Here is a 21,591-nt window from a genome sequence, read left to right as displayed (position 1 = left end):
AAGCCATTTGATTTTCATACAGCATGGTAGCTACACTTGTTTGTCAATTAGATAATGGTATGATTGAAATATTGCAGCCATATACACAATATTTAAGAAAGCCAATTTCTTTCTGTGCCATTACTGTACAGCTCTAAAATCTTGCAGTTTCATTTTTCCCTAAGAGATTTACCACATTTTCTTACAAATGATACATTTACATGGATGGGACTTTCTAACCTGAGGTGCTATGTATAGAAGATTTTGTACTTTCAGCAGCCTTTAAATGCTTCCTTCCTACTCAGCTAAGCTGAAAGGACCAGGTGTTCCAGCAATAGTTATCATACAGGACATAACAGTGGCTTCTCTGAGTCATTAATGCTTCCTACTATGATAAAGCTGAACTAGTTCTTGGTTAAAAACTGTGACCACTAGTTAGGTGTTTAAACTTAGATGTTTCTACATCACGACTGGAGGCAACACTGCGGCTGTCAGAAATGTTCTTTTCCCTTTCCGCATGAAGTATAACCATGCCATATCTCTGACTACATCTCTTATATTTGCTTTCCTCCCACTAACATGTCTATATTCACTAAAATATTTAGTTTTCTGGCTCTATACCTAATGTAGTATGAGCTTCTTCTTAGCCAGCGTATAGACTTCTGCTTTATGTACCTGTAATGTCCCTTAATAATCTCTTTTATTAATTACAGGATTTATTTTTTTTTAATTATCTGTCTCTATAAAGAAACTGTTACATCCTTCTGATCATTCTCGTTTCTCTCTCTCTTCCCTCCACCCCTGTCCCTATTATATTATTTGCTGGGGTGAATGGAACTGCACATGATATTCAAGATGTGTACAGCATAGCTCTTCAGAAAGGCATACTGAGATTTCACATTTTTATTCTATTTCTCTCCTAATAATTTGTCTTTCTGAATGATGCTGAGTGCTGGATTGTTTTTTTTTGTTGAACCATCCATAAAGATCACTATCCTCTGACACGGGGACATTTATACAACCTTTTTGTGGGTTATTCCCTGGTCTCAATAAGGCATGAGCTCACTGTCTCACTGTAGGTTTTGACAGATTATCTTCTCTCCCTCTGCTAACTTTCAAGAAACTTAAGTGAACTGTGCACTCTTTAGACTTCCAGCCATATGGCTTGTTTTCTTAAAAAATGGCCAGAGGTTTCAAATATTGAACAGAGTCAGATAGATTGGCTTCGGAATTATTTCATTAGTCTCATTTTCCTTTAAAAGCGAGGCCAAATATAAGCTGGCCAAGTAGCATAGCCAAAGTCCTGGTTAAACAATAAAAACAAACACCAAACATACAAACACTAAACACTAGCAGAAGTCTCTTGTACTATTCTATAGTAATGAAACATATGGAAGCTGACAACGTGCAGGAGAAAAAGAATAAGTCATTTAGTTTTGGATGTATTGTTACAAATCATGAAAACATGTCAGAGAGAATGGCAGATGCATGTATCTGCACAGAGGGAAAGCTGAAACAGAGACGTAGTATTATGAAACTAAAAAGAAGAACATAAGCCTTGAGATCAATCACACATAAAAGAATATTAGAAAAACACAGGGTGTTGTAAAACATTGATGGATAGAGACAAAACACAGCAGGGAGTTTAAAGATCTGGGAAAAGATGGACTAAAGACAGGTAAATAAGACTGTGACCACTGAGATAAAGGATTACAGGAACATCAAAGAAGCTGGAGTGCAAATTTTAAACTCTGAAAGTTGGTCAAAACCAGGTCTTGGTAATTTGATGAAATCAATTTTGGTTAAATACATATGGCAAAACCCAGGCTATGTGAGTCAAGAGAAACTGAAAGGTACTGGAGTCAATACTGATGTACAATCTGTTCAAAAGTTTTACCTGCATGAGTGCCAGGACTGCTTAGAATCTAGATTGGCAGGCAAGTTAAAAAAAGAGATAGAGCAAGGAAAATAATTATTATTATACTTTGACATCATATCCTTATACAGCGAACAAGATGGAGAGATGTACAGTAAAGACTTTATCCTCTTCGTGCATATATCTCATCCTAAAGTATTATTCTTGCTCCAACATCGACAAATTATTTAAATTCCATATTTGTTTTTAAGATGAGTTGCCTAGAAAAGCCACCAAAATAACATTCCTTGCAGTGTTATTTTTATTTGTAACGATTTTACAATAAAAAGTAACTTGCAGCATTTCATATAATTCTAATTATGTGAAGATAAAAGGGCAGTAAACTTTCGTTTAAATTTCTTAACTGAAGCGTCCAATCTTATGTTAATCTCTGACCAACTTCTTCAGCAACATTTTCCTCCATGAATAATAGGAATACCATACATAGATCATGTCTTTATAATTGCATATGCATTCAAATACATTACCTTAAAATATGTGCATAATCAATTTGTATATTTACTTACCCTATTCACACATAGTTGGCAAACATAGCCCAATTCTTAACTGACGAGGCTACCACATGAAAACCACTTTCTATTCATACTTTCTTTTCTTACCAGTTCATTAGCCAGAATGACACTACAGTAACGTTTTTCCAGATTAAAGGGAAGAAAGTGAATATCTAAGCCTGCAGAACTTCTCCCTTCCAATAACAGTTTTTCCATTGGACTGAAAAACTCATGCAGGAGGCTGGATTGGTCAGCTGTTAAAATAAGTTTAAATGGTTGTTTAGATACAACAGCACAGGTTGTAAAATAATGTAGCTGCCTGAGGTTAAATATAAGGACACTGTATACAGTCTCCTGTAGTAATCAGTATCTAAGGCACATTTGTAATTGGTAATCAGTATTTTCAGTCACACTTGTGTAGATGTGTTGCAATATTGCATGCTGTATTATTTAAATACTTAATTTTGCTAATTACTCATGTTCTTATTCTGTGCACTGAAACAAAATCCGGGAAAACTGTTATCACCATCAAAAGCTCTTTAAGGATGTACACCTTATATGACTACTGGCAAATGACTACTGCCAGAATGAAGAGTACAGTTTACTGTTATTTAAACAAATAGTTTTGCTCTCAGTAGCAGTAACAATGTTATGTTATAGTCTGAAATCCTTTCGTGTAGATAAAAATACTGGCAAGCTTGCTTTCTTTGCATTGTTTTCACAAATTCAGAAAGTGTTTTCTTCATAAGACATTAAGAATCTTGGGGTTGAATCTGGCAGAATCTGACTACTTTCTCACTATGTGTTTTTCATCTGCTAAACATATTTTGATAATGCAGATTACCTCAGAACCAGACATTCATTCAAGGTTGGCTGGCAGACTTTAGAATAGGTGTAAAAGTGAAGGCAACAGAAATGGGTGCACATCACGTAAGAAACATATGTCAAACTCTAAATAGAACTGGGTCACCCCTCAAAACCACCAAGAACCAAGCTGAAGAAAGGCATAGCCACCACCCACCTTTTCTCTGCATAGTCCAAATTGCTTTCCAATCAATAAAAATACAAATTTCCCAATATTCATGCTTTAACCAACAGTTAAATTTTATATTAATTTGATGTTTCTAAAGCCTACATAAACAATGACACACACACAAATACCAAGAGGAATGAAGTCCCATTTTTACCTTTCCATCAAATAGGATAAGGCAGATCTAAAAGCAACTAATTTTTTACTGCCTAAGGCACTAACTCTCAAACTTGTCTCTGTTCAAGTTTTTCCTCATTCAAAGTATGTAAAACTGTGGAGTAGACTGAATCTCTTGTGAGAGCCCTCCCGCCTCACTTTTTTTCTGGATTTTCTGAAATTAAAACAATTGCCAAAAAAGCAACGTTTAATAAATAGGGGTTTTGCTGGGGGTTGGTTGGGTTTGGGTTTTTTTGTTTTGTTTTGGTTTGGGTTGGGTTCTTTTTTTTTGTTTGTTTTGTTGGTTTTTTGGGGGGGTTTACAGTTTTCTTCCTTTTTATTACGGCTGCTCCAAGAGAAAAAAAATATTCCTGTAGTTTAAATAGTGCATGTTCTCTCAGGTCAGGGTGTAAAACACGTAAAGAAGACTCTTGTTTAGGTTTTGTTTGCCATGGTATTGAGACAATGAAGGGGAATTATTCTTAAACGAGGAATGCACTTCTACAAGAAATGAAAACATAATTTCATTTCCAAAGACCTGAGATGCCGTAAAAAATGTCTGTAGTCTCAATCTGATTGAAGCCATAAAAACCTTCATAAGCTACTCACAAATGGGTACAATAGTTGTACCCCACTTTATTACTTAAGGTACATACTTTTTTTTTTTTATGAACTGCGTATTAATTGGCTTTTAATCACATCTCAGAATACAATATGAGATAATATATCTAGAAGGGCTAAATTATTCAGATTACAAATCTGCTTTCCATATCACCTCACAGGAGCAAAACAATATTTTCTAAGGGGACAAAATTAATTTCATAAAGCCATCCTAAAAATTTGCAGCAGTCTCAGAAAATGCTGTAGCTTTACATTTGTATGTTTTAAGAGAACTGTGGACTGACATTTCATAGGAAATAAGGCCAAGAAATGCCTGATTCCTATAGAACAACCTTAGAAATCTTTTCACTAAATTAAATACAACAGAAGATAAACTCTCTAATAATTACTGAACATACTTTATATGTCAAAATCTTGCCCATGTAGACAATCTAATTTCCACCATAGTGACACATTGTATAGAGGTACTTACAGCAATTTAAGTTGATCTCTTCATTTGGATCTTCAGGCAGAGCACCATTTTTAAAATGTAATATGTTATTTTCAGAACTAAAAGAAAAAAAATTAAAGTGATATTCTAAAGCTGGATATTTCTATTATTAATAGGTTTGTTCCTCTTTTTATGAATAAATACTTGAAAAACAAATATTTTCCAGAAAAAAAAATCCACATTTTGGAACCATCTACCTACCAATAATGTTGAATACTACCTCTTCCACTAAAGTTAATAGTCATATTTACAGCAGAGCCAGAACATGCTCCCTTCACTTAACCAGTAAAATATCTCTGCAATACTCATATAAGCAAAATTCCATGTTAAAAAAAAAGTACAATTATATTCTGCCAGTCAAAAGTACTCCTCTTCAATAACACCTTTGCAGACCTCAGTTCCAGTTCTCCTCTATCATTTCAATATCTTATGGGGATAGGAAATGAATTGTTCCCTGGTACATCATGAAGTGGCAAGGCCCTGCATTCCTCTGATGCTCTCAGTTGTCTTCCATTCAGTCTTTCCAATTTTTCCCCCAAAAACTACTCTATAGAAATAAATCTAAATATCTGCAAATCAAATTCAGTTCAGATACACTGTGCTCATGCTAGGACTTACATTCATAGACCTGTGGACATGTTTTTAGACTGCTGCTTCTTAGAGAAACTGATTTGCAAAAGTAACAGTCTGCTTTGGCCCTTATCAGAACATACTTCAGAGACTAGACCTGCTCTTAACTAAACTTTTTTTTAAGCCTCTATTTTTTTCTCTAGCTCTCTCTACCTTTTTCCTAGCTCAACAGTCTCTACTTTTTAAAGATAAGGTAAGTGCTCTGCTTTATTCACGTTAACTCAATTACCTTATCCAGGTACCATCCTGAGAGCTACCTGAATCTTTTCACTTCTGTCTGCCTAACTAGGGGTTGAAGTACCTTAACACAATATTAACATTTAAAAATAATAAAAATAAGACACTTAGAGTTAGAAATATTTTAAACAGTAATTGTACTTCCAGGCTATATAGTTGCATGTTACAGAATACTAGATTCTTTGTGTGTGTGTGAGGCACACTTTCAGGCAAACATTCTACATTTATTATATTAATTAGGACACATACGAGCAGGTCATATATGCAAAAATTAGAACTATCTAGTAAATGAAGAATCTAGCCTATGGCTATGGCTTACTGGGAACCTTGGATATACCACTAGTCATTATTCCAGAGTCTGGATTCATGGTTTAAACTCTACTCTAAATGTAAACTTTGTTTCCAATACCATCTAGAAAAGAAATCTGTCCAGTGAAGGGGAAATTCAAATTTTAACTGCTCAGCAATGATAATTCAGGAGCAAGGAACAATCTGGCATGAAGGACAAGATGGCCCAACTGGCTGTAAGAAGGAATGCCAAAGACAGAACAATTCCCCCTAAGTGGGTGAAATTTTCCCTCCTGAAGAGATAAGAAATGATACAGCATTGTCTTGTAACTATGGATTGTGGAATGCAAGTGAGCCTCTTTTGCTAAACAACTCTGGTGGTGGGGGATGAACTAAACAGCTGCTTAAGGTACCTGATGCTGATGCTCACATGATTGACGTTGGTGCAGGTGTATACAAGGAATTGGGTCGTGTAACATCTTTGTGGACTTCCCGTGGAAACGCTTATGGTGGTAAGTCTTTGCACAACGCATTTGTTCATTAAATCTTTATATTTAAGCACAACTGCGTGTTCAATTTTACTTAAGGAGTACAATAAAAATTGCCCAACATCAGTTCAAAAAAATGTCAAATTTTTTTTGTTTCCTTGCTTAGGCCTGGATAAATACAAGAAACTAAACTCCTGTGCAGAGCTCCACTGATTTCAACAGAAGTCTGCTCTTATGCAGGGGCAACATTACCAAACCCTAAAAAAGGTTCAGGCCTTAGTTGCTTTAATTTCCTGAAATACAGCAGCTGTTGAAATGTTATCTCATCTCAGTTTTTCCAATTAAAATGTTAATGGTTTTAATTCTGTTGTTTTTATTTATCGTTCAGTGCAGCGGCAGATTTCTGACCTCAGAGACACTAGTATTTCACCATGTAAATTTGAAATTTTTACCTGTGGGGGATATTTTTTTTTAAATATAACATATTGTGAGTGCAACAAATTATTCCTCTTTCACCTTACAAATAAAGAGAAAGTAGACTGTGGATCTTGGCTGGAAACGCACTGCTTTATGAAGTCCTATATTTAATCCCTCCTAGAAGTAAAGTCAATAGAGCTTTTATAAGATATATTTTTATCTTCAATATTTCATTTATATATATTCTTAAATGCAGAGACTTTAATTATTGCACAGAATATTAATAATTATGTAGATTAAATTTTGTAATCTGCAAGTCAAACATTTGAAAAACCTCTATATAGTAGGATGCATCATTAGCTTTAAATATGTCTCCTAATTTCTATTTAGAATGTAAAACAGCAATGTTTTGATTTCTGTACTACTATACCTCAACAGTAAAAAAATCCCTAATTAATTTAGAAAATTTATCACTAAATACAACTTTCTAATTAAATTATTTTTCTTCAAGACACGCTATTTCACTTCAAATCACATGTATATTGATAAAGTGTCTATTTAAATAATCTCACTATGAGCCAGGGTTTCAAATATTTACTACATACAAGTATACACTGGATAATACAGTGTATTGGTTTGGCAACTTTCTCCTTCTTATTCATGAGTGTTTATAACTCACAAGGGACAGATAAATGTTTTAATCCATAGTTTATTATAAATATATAACAAAGACAGCTTCCTGCATGTTTTCCCTATAGATTTTTAAATACAAATCTAATTTTGAAAATTCAAGCTTGAAAATAACATGTAAGATCATGTTTAGTTTTTTGTTTGCTTGTTTGTTTATTTAGAATTTTTTAAGTTGCACAGCCACATTGTAATAGTGAAAGAACACATCACAACACATCTTACTATAAAACTGGGCAACTTTATACAATGTATGTTTTCTAGCTTAATCAAGCCCCAGGACAGCAATATGTTTAAGAAATTTAATAGGAAATTCACTTTTTTTGTTATTTAAGATGAGGCAGGCCATTTTTTAACAAATGAAATCAGTAAAGCTAAGTAAAACACAGATTTTGCACTAATGCTAATAAATGTTAAGTGACCCAGATTCAGTGCAGTAAGTGCAAGATCCAGATTTAAACCATCAGAAACATCCTACTGGAATCCCACAATTCTGTATAACAAGGATTCATGAACTACAGCAGATCAATAGTATATTTAAGCTTTATGAGCCATGGTGTTTTCTTAGAGGAAACAGCACAATTATTTAAGAAAAAGCACAAGATAGTGGAATATTTGCATATTTCACTGCTAAAAATAGGCGGCTGGTGTTGCCACTATCTCTACCTGTTGTAAATGATTTCTCTTACTTATAGTGCTGATCCAAAAAGACTGAGTGTGGCATCTTTGGAGTAGAAATTAATTACTTAAAAAAGTTCTTCCCTAAAATATTCCTTAGATTTTTCTTTTTCTGCGTAAGAATTATTATATGAGGGGGAAACCCCCCCCCAAAAAAAAAAACCCAACAAACAAAAAAACAACCAAAAAGAAAAAAAATACCAAAACCCAAAAAAAGAAACAAAAAAAAATACTCAAAACCCCAACCAAAAAAAACACCAGTATTTGAGATTCACATTTGTACACATAGTTTACAACATTTGTGTTCACAGAATAAATGTAATTTTTCATGATTTTCTATACAAAGGCTAATTTTTCTGTTGGCTCAGAGTATTTGGGGAATTTATACCACACAATGAGGAATTAGGGATGCAAAATTCCATGTTAATATGTAGTTCATGATCTTTCTAGGAAGCATCAAATCTCATAGGAGAAGCTCTTCAGGCAAGTTCTACTAAAAATTTTCACTAAATTCTCCTCTTCACTTAGTTACTTTGGTTCACATACAAGGTTCATTTGCACAAGGTCATAGCCCTGAAAAGTGCGGACTGAAAAGCACAGGAATAGCAAAGCCCCTCCCCCATGCCTATTTTACACCAAAACCTACAAGAATTATCTATATTCACTAACAGTGCAGTTAATCATTCACAAAGAACTTAATGCAATCAAGGATTTGTGTGAGAAAACAGTGAAGGGGATGAATCTCAACCTAAACACCTTAATTCTGTTCATTACAGATTTGATTTTTCAAGTGTATTTGAAAAGAACAGATACACTTCAAAAAAAAACTTACAAAAAAGTATTTGCTTATTTTCACCCAGTCAAAGCAAATTGTGCTCCTTACCATTTTAGTTCCTTGATACGACTTTATGTCTTTTTCTATCCTTCACAAATATTTTCTACCATTTTTGACAAGAGTTAAGGCTGTGCACTTACATTTATGGAAAGAAAGTTTTGTTTAATTTACAACAAGCACAGAGCTCATATATGCTGAAAACTATACTGTAATGTATGTCAAAAAAATACTGCGAGTTTCAGCTTTAGACTCAGGTTTAGTATTATCCCAACATAAAAGTCATCCTCCCTTAGCAGTAAAATTTGATGAACTAGCTTATAGCAAACAATTATTACATATAGCATTTGATAGCTATTGGGTCTCTCTTAAAATAAATTGTTAATCTTGCTAGGCTTAGAAAAAATCACAGCCTTAAATAAATGGACTTGTAAAATTCTCAGAATATGTTACTCTGGAGATTCATTTTAATACCTATACTTACAGGCCATTTTTCAGAAAGGAAAATGATCTCTGAGGTATGCAAGTACAACTATGTATTCTGTACTTACAAATGAGTATCTCACATAAAAATACAAAAAATACAAATTTTATATAAAATGTCATCTCTTTTAATGCTTTATCTTTGAATCAGAATGCCAAGTCATGATTGCAAAATCAGAGACTACAGCAGGTGGATTTGGCAGGTTAATAAATGGTTAGAACAGTGGTGCCACAGTCAGGGGTTTGGTTATTTAGAACACAGGCCTAGATTTGGGAGGCCAGGTCTACTGGAGGCTGGTGGAGCTGGTCTGACGAAGGGGAAGAGCTGCTTTTGTAGACTTGCCAGGCTGGTCAATAAATACAGATATTCTGTATAACATAACCCTTTCCTTGACACATGAAACTTCTTAGAACAAAAAGAATAAGAACAAAATTCAGAAAATTGAAAGTATTTGGAATGCCAGGGTATTATCTCTGGTAAAAATAAATAAATAAAGAAGCTATATACAATATTCTGCAAAGCTAGCTTTGAAATTCATTAATTTTTCCTTTTTTGTTTTAGAGTAAGTTTTTGTTGACGTAAAAATATTTATCCACATTCACAGCTTTTTTTGCAAATCAGTCTGTGCAATCATGAGCCATCCTTATGACTCATGAACACTGTAATGCATATTCTAAACTGCTTGATTGTGGTCTTAGAATAGGATTATTAGAGAATCATTAGCATACCTTTACCACTTGCTAGTTTCGCAGAAGGAAATCTATGAAGGAAAAGTTAGCTATTAAATGTAACCTTGAACTTTACTGTCATTCAATACTTTTTTAATGGACATAATTCAAAACACCAACATGCTTGAAAACTGCTTATAGGTAGTTTTATGTTAGAATTGCTGGGCCATATGGTGTGCACCTCTCCACCTGGTTCTCCTCCCACAGGGAACAGACCATACTGGTACACAGTTGTAGACCAAGGGTAATAACTGAAGTGTCAAGGGCTTGGAAAAGCATTGAAAAGTGCATAACTTGAAAAAATCCAGGCACTTTTGTCACAGTATACTTAAAAGAAAAACTATGTCAGATGGATGAAAGAAAAATACCTATCCTTCTCACCAAACATCATTCAATTCCCCATGGACAAAAATGTCTTGCCTGCAAAGACTGAATGACACCCTGCCTCAGACATGAGTCACTGTTAAGTGTTTTTTTGGCTTAGAAAGCACTGTGTCCTGGTAAGGATATAGTTTATATGGGCTCTAGCTTCAGATTGGTATGCCTTTCCAGTCACAGTATGATAAGCCCATGCCACAGTGACTAAATGATTGGTCTCCTCTTTGGTGTGAATGACACCATTTTAGGTGTCTGTGATACTGCCAAAGGGGAAAGTTGGTAGGTAAAAGGATTACCTGCCAGGAAAAGCTTGTTACAATGAGGTTTAAAGCGGTGCATCTGGCACATCTGGAGGACACAGAAGGAACTGTGAGACTGAGAACCCCACTTGGACCTGTACAGATTATTAAATTCAAAGCATGCAAAGGACATCAATCATGTAGACACACACAAAAAAAAAAAAAGGCTTAGAATTAAGACTTTCAGTCTATGACTGAAAAATTGAGTTATTAAACTGTCAGTTATTAAAACAACAGTGCAATTCTTAATATCTAGCAAGTTCCAAACATTGTTTTGGATATTTATGGTTGCTCTTTCTCTGTGCTGGGCCACCTCTAGAGAGTGCCACAAATTTTATTTCTTAAAACTTTTGATTCTCTCTTTCTCCTTTAACTTTGACTATCAGCGATTCTGATTTACATCTCACCTCTTCACAGCCTGCCAAGATTTCTGTTTGTTCATCTAAGCTTATTGGTATTTATCTGTTACAACTGAAGGCAGTGAAGATGGAACTACCTTCTTTCAGACAGTAAGTCTCAAGCATGGATTTTTCTTTATATGTCTCCTTGATTCCCATTCCAGTTGCTTTCTCTTTTTCATTCTTTGGCACTTTATTATCTTCACCACACTTAGTTTGAACTCTCCTTCTCCTTCCAGATTTCATATGTTAGAAAATCTGTCCATGGTCAGCTAATAAGTAATGTCTAGACATAAAATTATATTAACGTATCAATATATCTGCACTAATAACCTCTTACCCTATTCTTGCACCTCCAGGACCCTACTGAACCTGTAACATTTTACACTTCAGCACAATTAGAATTCTATGACTGCCTATTTATAATAAAAAACTTGACCTTACTGTTGTACCTTTAAATATCTCTACCTTCTTCATGCCAAGAATCAGAACTAATCTTGTTGCACTGAACTGGAACTAGTTTTCAGCATTTCAGTCACCTAAGTCACCACAGTTGCCCCTATCCCAGGATATTTATCTTTTCTTCCCTGTTTCAGTAAGTTCTCTGTAAGGTGTTATTAAAATGTTACACAGTTCAATATATTATAATTAGCAATTGCTATTTAAAGCTTACCTGAAAGTTTGCTCTTGCTCTACTTGCTTCGCTTGATACACTTCCTCTGGCTGCATTAAGTAACTTCTGGATTCTAGCAAAATGACCCTGGAGTATGGTAAGTACACATGTTTTAACTTGCAGAATGAAGACAAAATTAAGTTTATTTTTTTAAATGAAGGCTTGGTAAATAAGCTTATTATTTTCAATTGGAGATAAATTAAAACTACTGTAAAAAAATTTTAACAGATTTAAAAAAAAAATCTTATTTATTAATGTTTTAATTCTTCCTTATTTAATAACTTAGAACATTTTGCACAATTTAGGCCAAGACAGTTATCCATCTCATAGAACTGACTACAGGCAGCCTCTCTGACCATCTCCAGAACTTCGAAAAAAAGACAGATGCTAAATAAACTCATAAGATTCCCACATACAAGGCTTATGCCAGAGCATGTTACTGGAGCAGTGAAAACAATCCTGCTACAGGTGTCTAAACCAAACCCATTCTATAGGGGAAAAAGAAATTTAATTTGCAGCTTATGCAACACATATATTAATCAGATCAGTAAAAGAAGCTAAAAATGTTATTGGAAATGTCTCTTGTAAATAAATCCATGACATGAACCAATCCTTATCTCTACAGACTAAAGACAAAATATAGAGTCAGATCACATACATAGATTTAAAGGGGCACAGCTCTCTATCTCTTTTGTATTAAGGGAAGCAGTATTTATAACTAACTCTGCAGTTGTCACATCTATGATGAATATAAATGAAAAATTAGATTAACTGATAGTGCTGCAAGCCCCAAGGCAAAAACGTGGGTTTTTTCTTTTGCATGCTTAAAAATTTAAAACAGCAGGATAAAGCAGATTAGGGAAAAATAACCAACTATTAATTAACATGGTTTATTTCTCTTTGGAATTCTGCTGGGCCTCAGCCAAACACAAAAATACAAGCAAGGTTCATGAACTCCATTTGATTAAAGCTCTAGCTTTATTGCTTACACTGAGATGAATTCCAATTAAGGCTTATTTATCTTTTTTGTTCATTATAATAGCTTCCACTTCATAGTGCTTGTAACAACTTTGGCAATATAAATCCCTATAATTTAACCTTATTAAAGGTTAATCTTATTAAATGTAAAGGTCTTACATTTTTAAGGAGAAGAAGAAAACTATGCAAAAGATTTGATAAAACGGAATGGTGATTAAAGATTTGTCTGTACATCATCTACCTGAATATGCCATCAGTACTGAAGGGATTGGTAACATTTAGGGTAACTTTCTTCAGCTCATAACATGGGGATTTGCATTTCAATATATCCTAAAAGAGAACAAAAATTTGTATCAATATGAAAAAGTTGCAAACCTACATTCATGAAGAATACATAAACAGGAAAACATTACGAAGAATGTGTTTGACCACTGGTGACTACAAAATTAACACAATTTAAGTGCTAAGCTTTATTGCCAGCAAAGAACAGTTGAAGTCTATTTCTTCTTAAATATATATTAAAATTCACCACATTTTAAATACTCTTCCAAATGATAGCACGAGGCCAAAATTGAGCTACCATCCTTTCTCCTTCTTATCGTTACATTCTCTCTGTTTTTTTCTCTTGCCCCAATCTTTCTTTCTAACATCAGTGTCTGTTGCTATGGGATTAAGAAAGTCATGTCAAAAAAAAAAAAAAAAAAGGAAAAAAGAGACAGTTGTATAAACTCCAAGTTCAGAAGAGGATCTAACTGGATCTGCTCAATAAATGTTTGATAAGAAATGCTGGAACACATGCCTGTCTCTGCTCTTACTATTTCTGGGATACATCTTTAATCTACAGAATGTCTAAAGTCACAAATAAACCTAGCAACATCTAACAAAATTTTGCTGTCCATCTACATCTGACAACTGAAATCAGTAGGTTGAAGCACGTCACTACCTCCACAATGGAATTTCCAAAAGTATTCATATTCCAAAAGGGCTGCAGATCTATTTTCAAAGCAATCAGTACAAAATTTTAAAATTTATTCAGGATCTAAGTGTGATTTATATCCTTAGGAATCTTAGATATTCCTCTGACTTTTCTCCGCACGTACATAGGCTAATATTGTAAACCTGAAAATTCATAGGTCTTACCTCAATTCACTTTTGTTTGATATAAGGTACAGAAGAACAATATTTTTGTGCAATATTAATCATACACACATAAACTTACAGCAGGCTCAATATAGTTGACTTCAGATTTCAGAGAGAATGTCAGTGTGGCACCATCTGTTCCACCCACATTCTTTGAGACGAGTAGCAACATTGCTTCAGCAGGGTGCAGAAAACGACTAGTGAATTCTACATTTATAGTTGTTTGCCTCCTAGCAAAATAATAACAATAATAATAATTTAAATAGGCACAAAATTGTGATTCAGAAATTACTCAGAAGTGTCAATTCAGAAGCACATTTTCGACTATTTATAAGAGAAAGATGCTAGAAAAGAAAGTAATTTGTTTCTTCTGGAAACAATCTTCTACCTAAAAGGACCTGAAAACATTCTAGTAAAAAAACTATATAGATAGAAAAAGAACAATTTTGAATCCTTATTGCTTTTTATGACTTCAGCATGTAGCTTAATTTTTCTTCCCACACATAAGGAAGCTCTCTTTCCTTATAGTACTACCCTAAGTTAACAACTGATTTACTTTATCCTCCTGCTTGAATAGGTTTTTGTGAGTTAAACAGCCAGATATCCTGTTATAGAATCATAGAATGGTTAGGGTTGGAAATGACCTTAAGATCATCTAGTTCCAAGCCCCCTGCCATGGGCAGGGATGCGTCCACTAGACCATGTTGCCCAAGGCTCTGTCCAACCTGCCCTTGAACATTACCAGGGATGGAGCATTTACCAATTCTTTGGGCAACCTGTTCCAGTGCATCACCACCCTCACAGCAAAGAACTTCCTTATATCTAACCTAAACTTCCCCTGTATGATGGACCGGGAGGGAAAAAAATGTATATATAGCATTCTTACTTAAAACTACCTTGGGACCTGAGAACTGGATGTCAATAAACAGAACACCAATATCTTAAAAAAAAAAAAAAAAAAAAAAGGCGAAATTCAGGGAAAAGACCTCAAAAAAGTGTATAGCAGACCTCAAAAAAGCTCACCAAACTGAATTAATCCAGTATGATCTCTAGGCTTAACATGTAGGATAAAGGAGTATGATACTGGGCAGAGTTCTTTCTAAGGCCAAAACTCTCAGGATGTCAGTTCTGAGAATCAGTGATGAAATCCTGGAAGTTCTGAAAATGTGGCTCTTACAGCTTTCATGTTCCTGCTGCAGAGTCCTCACATTACCATTGTTGACAGTAAAGAGTTGCTAAGCCCCCCAGAGTCTGAGGCTGCTAAGTCACCCTGCCATTCAAAACATCCTGGAAAATGCACCCAAGCTGGTGGCACCCCTGTGAAAGAGTATTTAAGAAAGAGCAAAAACATCAGAAAAGCAGAGGAGTGAGGAAGAGTAAGAAACAGCAGTGGGAACATCAAGATCAGAGAAGGAGAGGGAGAGTGCTCCAGCTGCCAGAGCAGATATTTCCCTGCAGCATGTGGAGAGGACCATGCTGCAGCAGATACCGACACTGCAATCCATGGAGGGCCCCATGCCAGAGCACTTAAGTATTTCCTGAAGGAACTGTGATCCATGGACAGCCCATGCTAAAGCAAATTTTTCCTGAAGGACTACAGCCATGGAAGGACTCACAGAGCAGGAGAAAAGCATGAGGAGGAAGGAGTAGCAGAGAGGAAGTGTTACAAAGTGGCTGAAGCCATCTGCTCCTCATTATACCCTGTGCCCTTCAGGGTGGCAAGGAGAAGAAGATAGAAGACTCAAGAATGAAGGAGTGAAGTTCAGTCTGGGAGAAAAGGGTGAGGAAGAGTTGAGGTGATGTTTTAATTTTTGTCTTTGTTTCCCACTGCAAAAGTCTATTTTAATTGAAAATTAACTAAAACAATTTCACCTAAGTCGAGCCTGGTTTTCCTGTGATGGGCACTGGTAAGCAGTCTCCCCATCTGTCTCAACCCACAAACCTTTTTAGCAATTTTTTCTCTCCCATTCTGTTGAGGAGACGGAGTGAGAGAGTGTCTGGGTGAGCGGCTGGTAGCCAGCCAAGTTTAACCCACCACAGCCATTTATGAGTTTCTCCAGCTAGTAGTGGACCACAGTATGCACTGTCATGCTGCTTTGAAAATACAGACAGACATACACTACATATTTCTATCACTTTGTTACTATTACTTTAAAGTCTTTATTTAATACTGCATCGCTGCTTCCTAATATATTTAAGTAAGCCTTCTTCATTACCCTTTGCCTTTCTGCTCAATTTTTTCCCTGCTCTGTTTGGCTTACCAGTTTCCTGCAATTCATGTCTCCTAGAAAGTAAATGCAGTTTTTTCAGAAAGGGCCTTCATCTACCTAATCCTCTGCGCCAAATGTGTTCACACAGCAGGTCCAACTGGATTAGTCAGTCACACTTATTCCTCATTAGTGATTATAATGACCCACAGTCATCTTAAATCCAATTATAGTTACTTCTAAATATAGGAATTTGGCAGATAATTACAGGCACATCTCTATGCATAATGTCTTTCTAAAAGTCTTCCAGCTCTCCAATCAGAAGACTGACAAGTTTCAGTTTCTTTAGTCTCTCTATCAAGACTATGGTTCTTCTTTTCAGCTGTAATTGCCTGAACTCTCATGAGTGAATGTTCTCTGAACTGCTAATATTTCTCTTGACTTTTACCCTGAAACTTTGGTAAAGCAAGCTTTACAAATTGACTGGAGCTCTACAGCAGGCCTTTACAAGGCAATAGCTGCTATTTTTAACTGCTTTTTCTTTATTAGTTTATCTAAAGGACCTGTTGTTTCAGAGATAAAAAAGCTGGGTAGGGTCAAGCTAGCTTTCAGTGAAGGACGAACTAGTGGTGAAGGCATATCTGTATTTAAACATAATATTCATAAATTCATAAGGAACAGTTTCAATTCAGGGGAACAAGAATGTGGAGTTATCTGACCTTACGTTTTCTGAACTATTACAGATACTCAAAAAGTCTTTAAAATATACCTCCAGTTTCCAATGTAGAAATATTCTCTGGTATAGCAAGTAGGCTGTCCTAAGTTTTAGTGATTTCTAACACATTGATTCATCTGCCTTCAGTTCTATATTTATGGGTTATTTACTTCTAAAAGTAGAACAAAGAACTTTAATGTGAAGTGCTTCTTTTTAGCTATGTTAATATCTCTTATTCCTAAAGAGGTTATAGTCATTCCGATTAAAAAAAAACAAAAACCAACTCCATTAAGCTTCACTAATACATTCACATCAAATGTCTTACTGAATATACAGAAAATTCTCCCTCACTTTTTATTTAGACCACAAATATTCTAGAAGTCTGTTACAAGCCTATCTCTGAGTTTCTCTGAAGGCATTCTTTTCCAAGCAAGCAGAACATTCTCTCCTACAAATCCTCTACCATTTTGTACCAATAGCAATAAGCCTACACATAATCAGTTAAACTAATGGATTTTAGTTTATTACTCAAGTGCTAGTTTATTATTCAAGTCACTATCACTTCCAAACCCACCTGTGAGATTATGAACTAATATAAAACACCTACAAGACTCCCACTCCCATGTTGGAGTTCTCAAACACATCCATCAGAATATTAAGAAAGCTATAAAGTCCAAAGAACCTATTTTTCATTTAGTGACCAAGACTATAAGTCAGGTTACTTGGTGATCTTAAAGGTCTTTTCCAACCTAGTTGATATCTATGACTATGGTAAACTCTGCAGAAGTCACCAGTGGATGACTGGCATTTCCATGAGCTTTTATTTTTATGCACTTTTTCAAATGTTTGTTGCTATGTGTAATGCCAAGCAGGTCAGTGACAAGGTTTTTCACATTTACTTGTGTCTTGGTTTTGCAGGGTGTTTTTAAAGGGGAAGTGAAAAACAACAATGGTTGTTTTCAACCTTTCAGAGAAACATGATATTCACAAGGACTACATTTGTATGTTAATTTTTATTTGAAGTAATTGCAGCAAAAATGGAAATCAAATCGGCCTCACAATTAAATGAAAATATAACATTACTTGTTGTCCCTTTTGCATATATTTACAATAGGCATGTCATTTGATACTGAAATATTGATCATCCTTAAAGTGCACTGTATTTATGCTGAGTATTCTGGAATTTGACAATATATATTTGAAATTTTTCTTCTTCACAGTTTATTTTCGTACAAATGTTGACCTTTGGTTTCCTTTTCTAGACAATCTCTAATCCATTTTATCTGCAAATAGACTTGCAGCCTAAACTTAGAAACTCTTAACTGACAGCCAGAGTAATTGCTGCTCTTGTCCTCTCTGGTTAAACAGGGATTAATGAACTTCCTGTATGTAGTCATAAAGCCATAGAGCACAAAAAAAGAAAAACATACTTAGTGAACAAAAAGAAAAAGATGGCAATATACCATGAGTATTTCTGATAGCAAAAATATTAACAACCTAGTGTTTTGCCAAAACTAAATCTCTCCAAAATCCTTAGATGGCTTTCAGAAAAGCAAGAGTTTCCATCTTGGTGGGGAGAAAGGATGGGGGCAAAAAGAAGCAGTCTAACAAGATTATCAAACCTGTGTCATGGGCTCTTAAATTCCTAGCCATTAAGAAACAAAAACTGAAATCTTAGAAGAAAGAAGTTTTACCTGCTCACTCATCCACGATGCGTTAATGTAAAAACTGTGAATCAAGTTCAGAGAAGATATCTCAACTTTAGTTGAGCAATAAAAGAATAGCAGATCCAAACTGAAATTTAAAGCTTTCAATACACATTGCAATAAAAATATGTATTGGACACAGATTACTCCTCTAATGATCTGAAAGTTTGTATTTTGTTCTTAAAGCTATCATCTATTGAGCTAAACTGCAAGTGTCCCACTGAAAAAATACTCTGGACTTGTTCTAGGTTTAGGAGAAAAAGCCTGATCTTTATATTGACTAATTTTGCCATTTGTAGTTGAACACATTTCTAGTGTTCCACCACTATTAAATTAGTAGGTTTATATTTCCACAGTGCTAGACTCGTTAATGACACAAAAAAACCCATTACTTACTTAGGGGCAATGGTGACAGTGTTTCCTTTAGGTAATGAGAAATCATCAGCATCTCGTCCAACAAGAATAGCATTGTACATCAAAGTTTTACGGCTAGGGTTTTTCAGACGCACCTATCACAACAACAACAACATCAGGCTATTTTCACTCAATTTTTCAAGTATAAAAGGTGTGTTCTGCAGCTAAATTCCAAAATATAGACTAAGGATATCACAAAATAAGAAAGTACTTCAAATATTTAGGTAGATAATTCTTCTTCTTAAGGAGCATAGATTTCCACACAGAGTATCCAACCTCAGTTTTTCTGGGTACTCTTTTTGCAGTATACACTATTCTCCTATGCCTGTTAATCTCTTATTCATCTCTGTCTTTTATCTCAGATTTGTTAGATTTGTAGATTTTTTCTGTGTTTACAAGCACAGGTAAAAACCAGCAACAGAATTCAGGATCTCAAGCCTGAAGAGCTTAAAAAAGAAGATGCATACTTCTATCTTCCACATTTAGTAGCCAAATGACATGAAATCCATTGATTCATTGTTGTAGTATACACATAATATAAACACATATATAAATACAGTGTTTTGGCCTTGTACTGCTGCAAATCTAATTTCAATGGTATTAGTACCTGTTTAACAACAGTTGCATGGAGAGCACCTGTAAATTCTATAGTGTTCTTGGGTAAGTAGTGAGGGAGACTTTCATATAGGTAGACACACAGAATAAGCATCATGACTGGGTTTGGATCATAGATGTCACTGGCCTAATATTGGAAAGAAAAAAGAAAAAATAACTAGATATGCTGTTAAAATTTTACCTGTATAGTATAGAGATACGAAGATGAAAAACAAAAAGGTTATGGTAGTTCTTATTACACAAATATTTTCAACCTAACTTTTAATAATTGGATTAGGCCCATAGCTAAGATGAATATGAATCTTGATAGTGCACAAAAAAGCTAATTCTTGAAGACCACTGACATGCTCTGGTAATAAACCTAGGATAAAAATTAAAACCACCTTTTTTTCCCCAAAGTTCAGCAGAAACAGATGTTCCTTTTATGAAAATGAAGCATTAATGAAAAAGCAAGTAAAATTCACTGACTGGAAAAACATATGTCTTTATTATCTTAAAGAGAAAAAAAAAAACCCACACTTTTAAAATCTTTTGGTTTACTTTGTAAAATGCCATCCCAAGTACTTCTACATACATTTTTGCAACTGTTTATGAAGACATTGTCACCATCCAACTTACAACTATATGGTTATTTTTATTGAGATGCCAAATTGCTTTACAAAAGGCAGCAAGTATTACTGCATCTTAAATATTTGATTTATAGAAATGAATTTAAATGGCAACTGTGAAACTTGTCAAAGCTTTAGTACTCAGCAATTCTGGTAAGTCATTGAAGAGAGAGGTAGACTCCATCAAATACATGAACTTTTCAGAAAGCTAATAAAATAGTAAAGGGACTCAATGATATAAGTGACTTTCCAAAAATACAAGCAAGAAAGATCTGGCTACAGTTTTAAACAAACGAGATTCTGTACTTCCTAAATCAAAGAAATTAAAGTAAGTCTTTTAAAACTTATTAATAACTTTATAATATTTAATATAGAGTGATTATAATGAAGTTGTCTATAATATACTAAATCAACTTTTACAACTGCAGTTAATTTCTCTCCTGAAGTAAATAGGAAGAATGTACTGAAAAATACACACACTCAGGAGTAGATTTAAGCAGCAAACCACTTCATTAAACTGCCATATGTCATCCCATTAAAAGGTGCTTTTTTCATTGAAGACATTTTATTTGGATCCCTTACATAACTGAGTCATTCACTACAGCAGTATTTTGAAAAAGACCCTCTTTTGCCTAATGCCTAGAAAGTGACTACCATTTTAAATCCTCTCACATTACAGGAAAATCTTTGCCCAGTTCTCAAGCAAAAAACCCTGATGTATTGGGCTGTTGCTGATTGTTGTTGTCACCCTCTCTAAGCAGCTTGGATGAGTTGCACATAACTACAGGCAACCTTACCCCACCACTCTAGAACAAAGCTTCCTTCTGCATGGTTTCATCATATAATGAATTTGCAACTACAAACCACTCAAAGAACAGATCGAGCACATTTTTATTTATTTTAATATTGACCTGTACATTACTTAGAAGCATTGTATATATATATATAAATTCAGATCTGTAGGGTCGTATAAAAGAGCAAGAAAACAGGTACAAGACACTTTCAAATCCCAAGACTTTATCTTATGAAAAGTAGCTGTACTACTTGTTTTTTTAATTCACTAGGAACTCAACAACCTCTATGAGATACTTCATATACAAATACATTAGCAATAAGGAAAAAGCTTTCTCTAGTCAGCAACTATTGAAAGTTTCATATCTATTTCTAAGAACATGAACAAACAAGTCTCAAATGATATCACGTTCTTTTGTGATACAAGCATACTTAGGAAGACTACATTATTTTTTCACTGTCCTAACAAACAAGGAAAAAGGCAAAATAAAACAAA

The 21,591-nt window shown here is 34.6% G+C and overlaps 1 protein-coding gene across 1 annotated transcript in view; it reads right to left on the bottom strand.

Moving 5' to 3' along the window:
* The window catches only part of CFAP47 (cilia and flagella associated protein 47), a 295,005-nt gene that overhangs the window by 176,772 nt on the left and 96,642 nt on the right, over positions 1-21,591 (bottom strand). Inside the window, exons 36-42 of the mRNA XM_030477406.1 lie at positions 19,688-19,822; positions 19,063-19,175; positions 14,118-14,268; positions 13,140-13,228; positions 11,921-12,007; positions 4,686-4,762; positions 2,515-2,660 (exon numbers count right to left, since the gene is read on the bottom strand). Of these exons, the coding sequence (XP_030333266.1) occupies positions 2,515-2,660; positions 4,686-4,762; positions 11,921-12,007; positions 13,140-13,228; positions 14,118-14,268; positions 19,063-19,175; positions 19,688-19,822 (798 nt within the window). The remainder of the gene's footprint in view (positions 1-2,514; positions 2,661-4,685; positions 4,763-11,920; positions 12,008-13,139; positions 13,229-14,117; positions 14,269-19,062; positions 19,176-19,687; positions 19,823-21,591) is intronic.

Source organism: Strigops habroptila, chromosome 2, assembly GCF_004027225.2.
Source record: "Strigops habroptila isolate Jane chromosome 2, bStrHab1.2.pri, whole genome shotgun sequence".
Taxonomy (NCBI): Eukaryota; Metazoa; Chordata; class Aves; order Psittaciformes; family Psittacidae; genus Strigops; species Strigops habroptila.
Note: the sequence above shows the minus strand (reverse complement) of the source record. Positions and strands in the feature narration are given on the sequence as shown.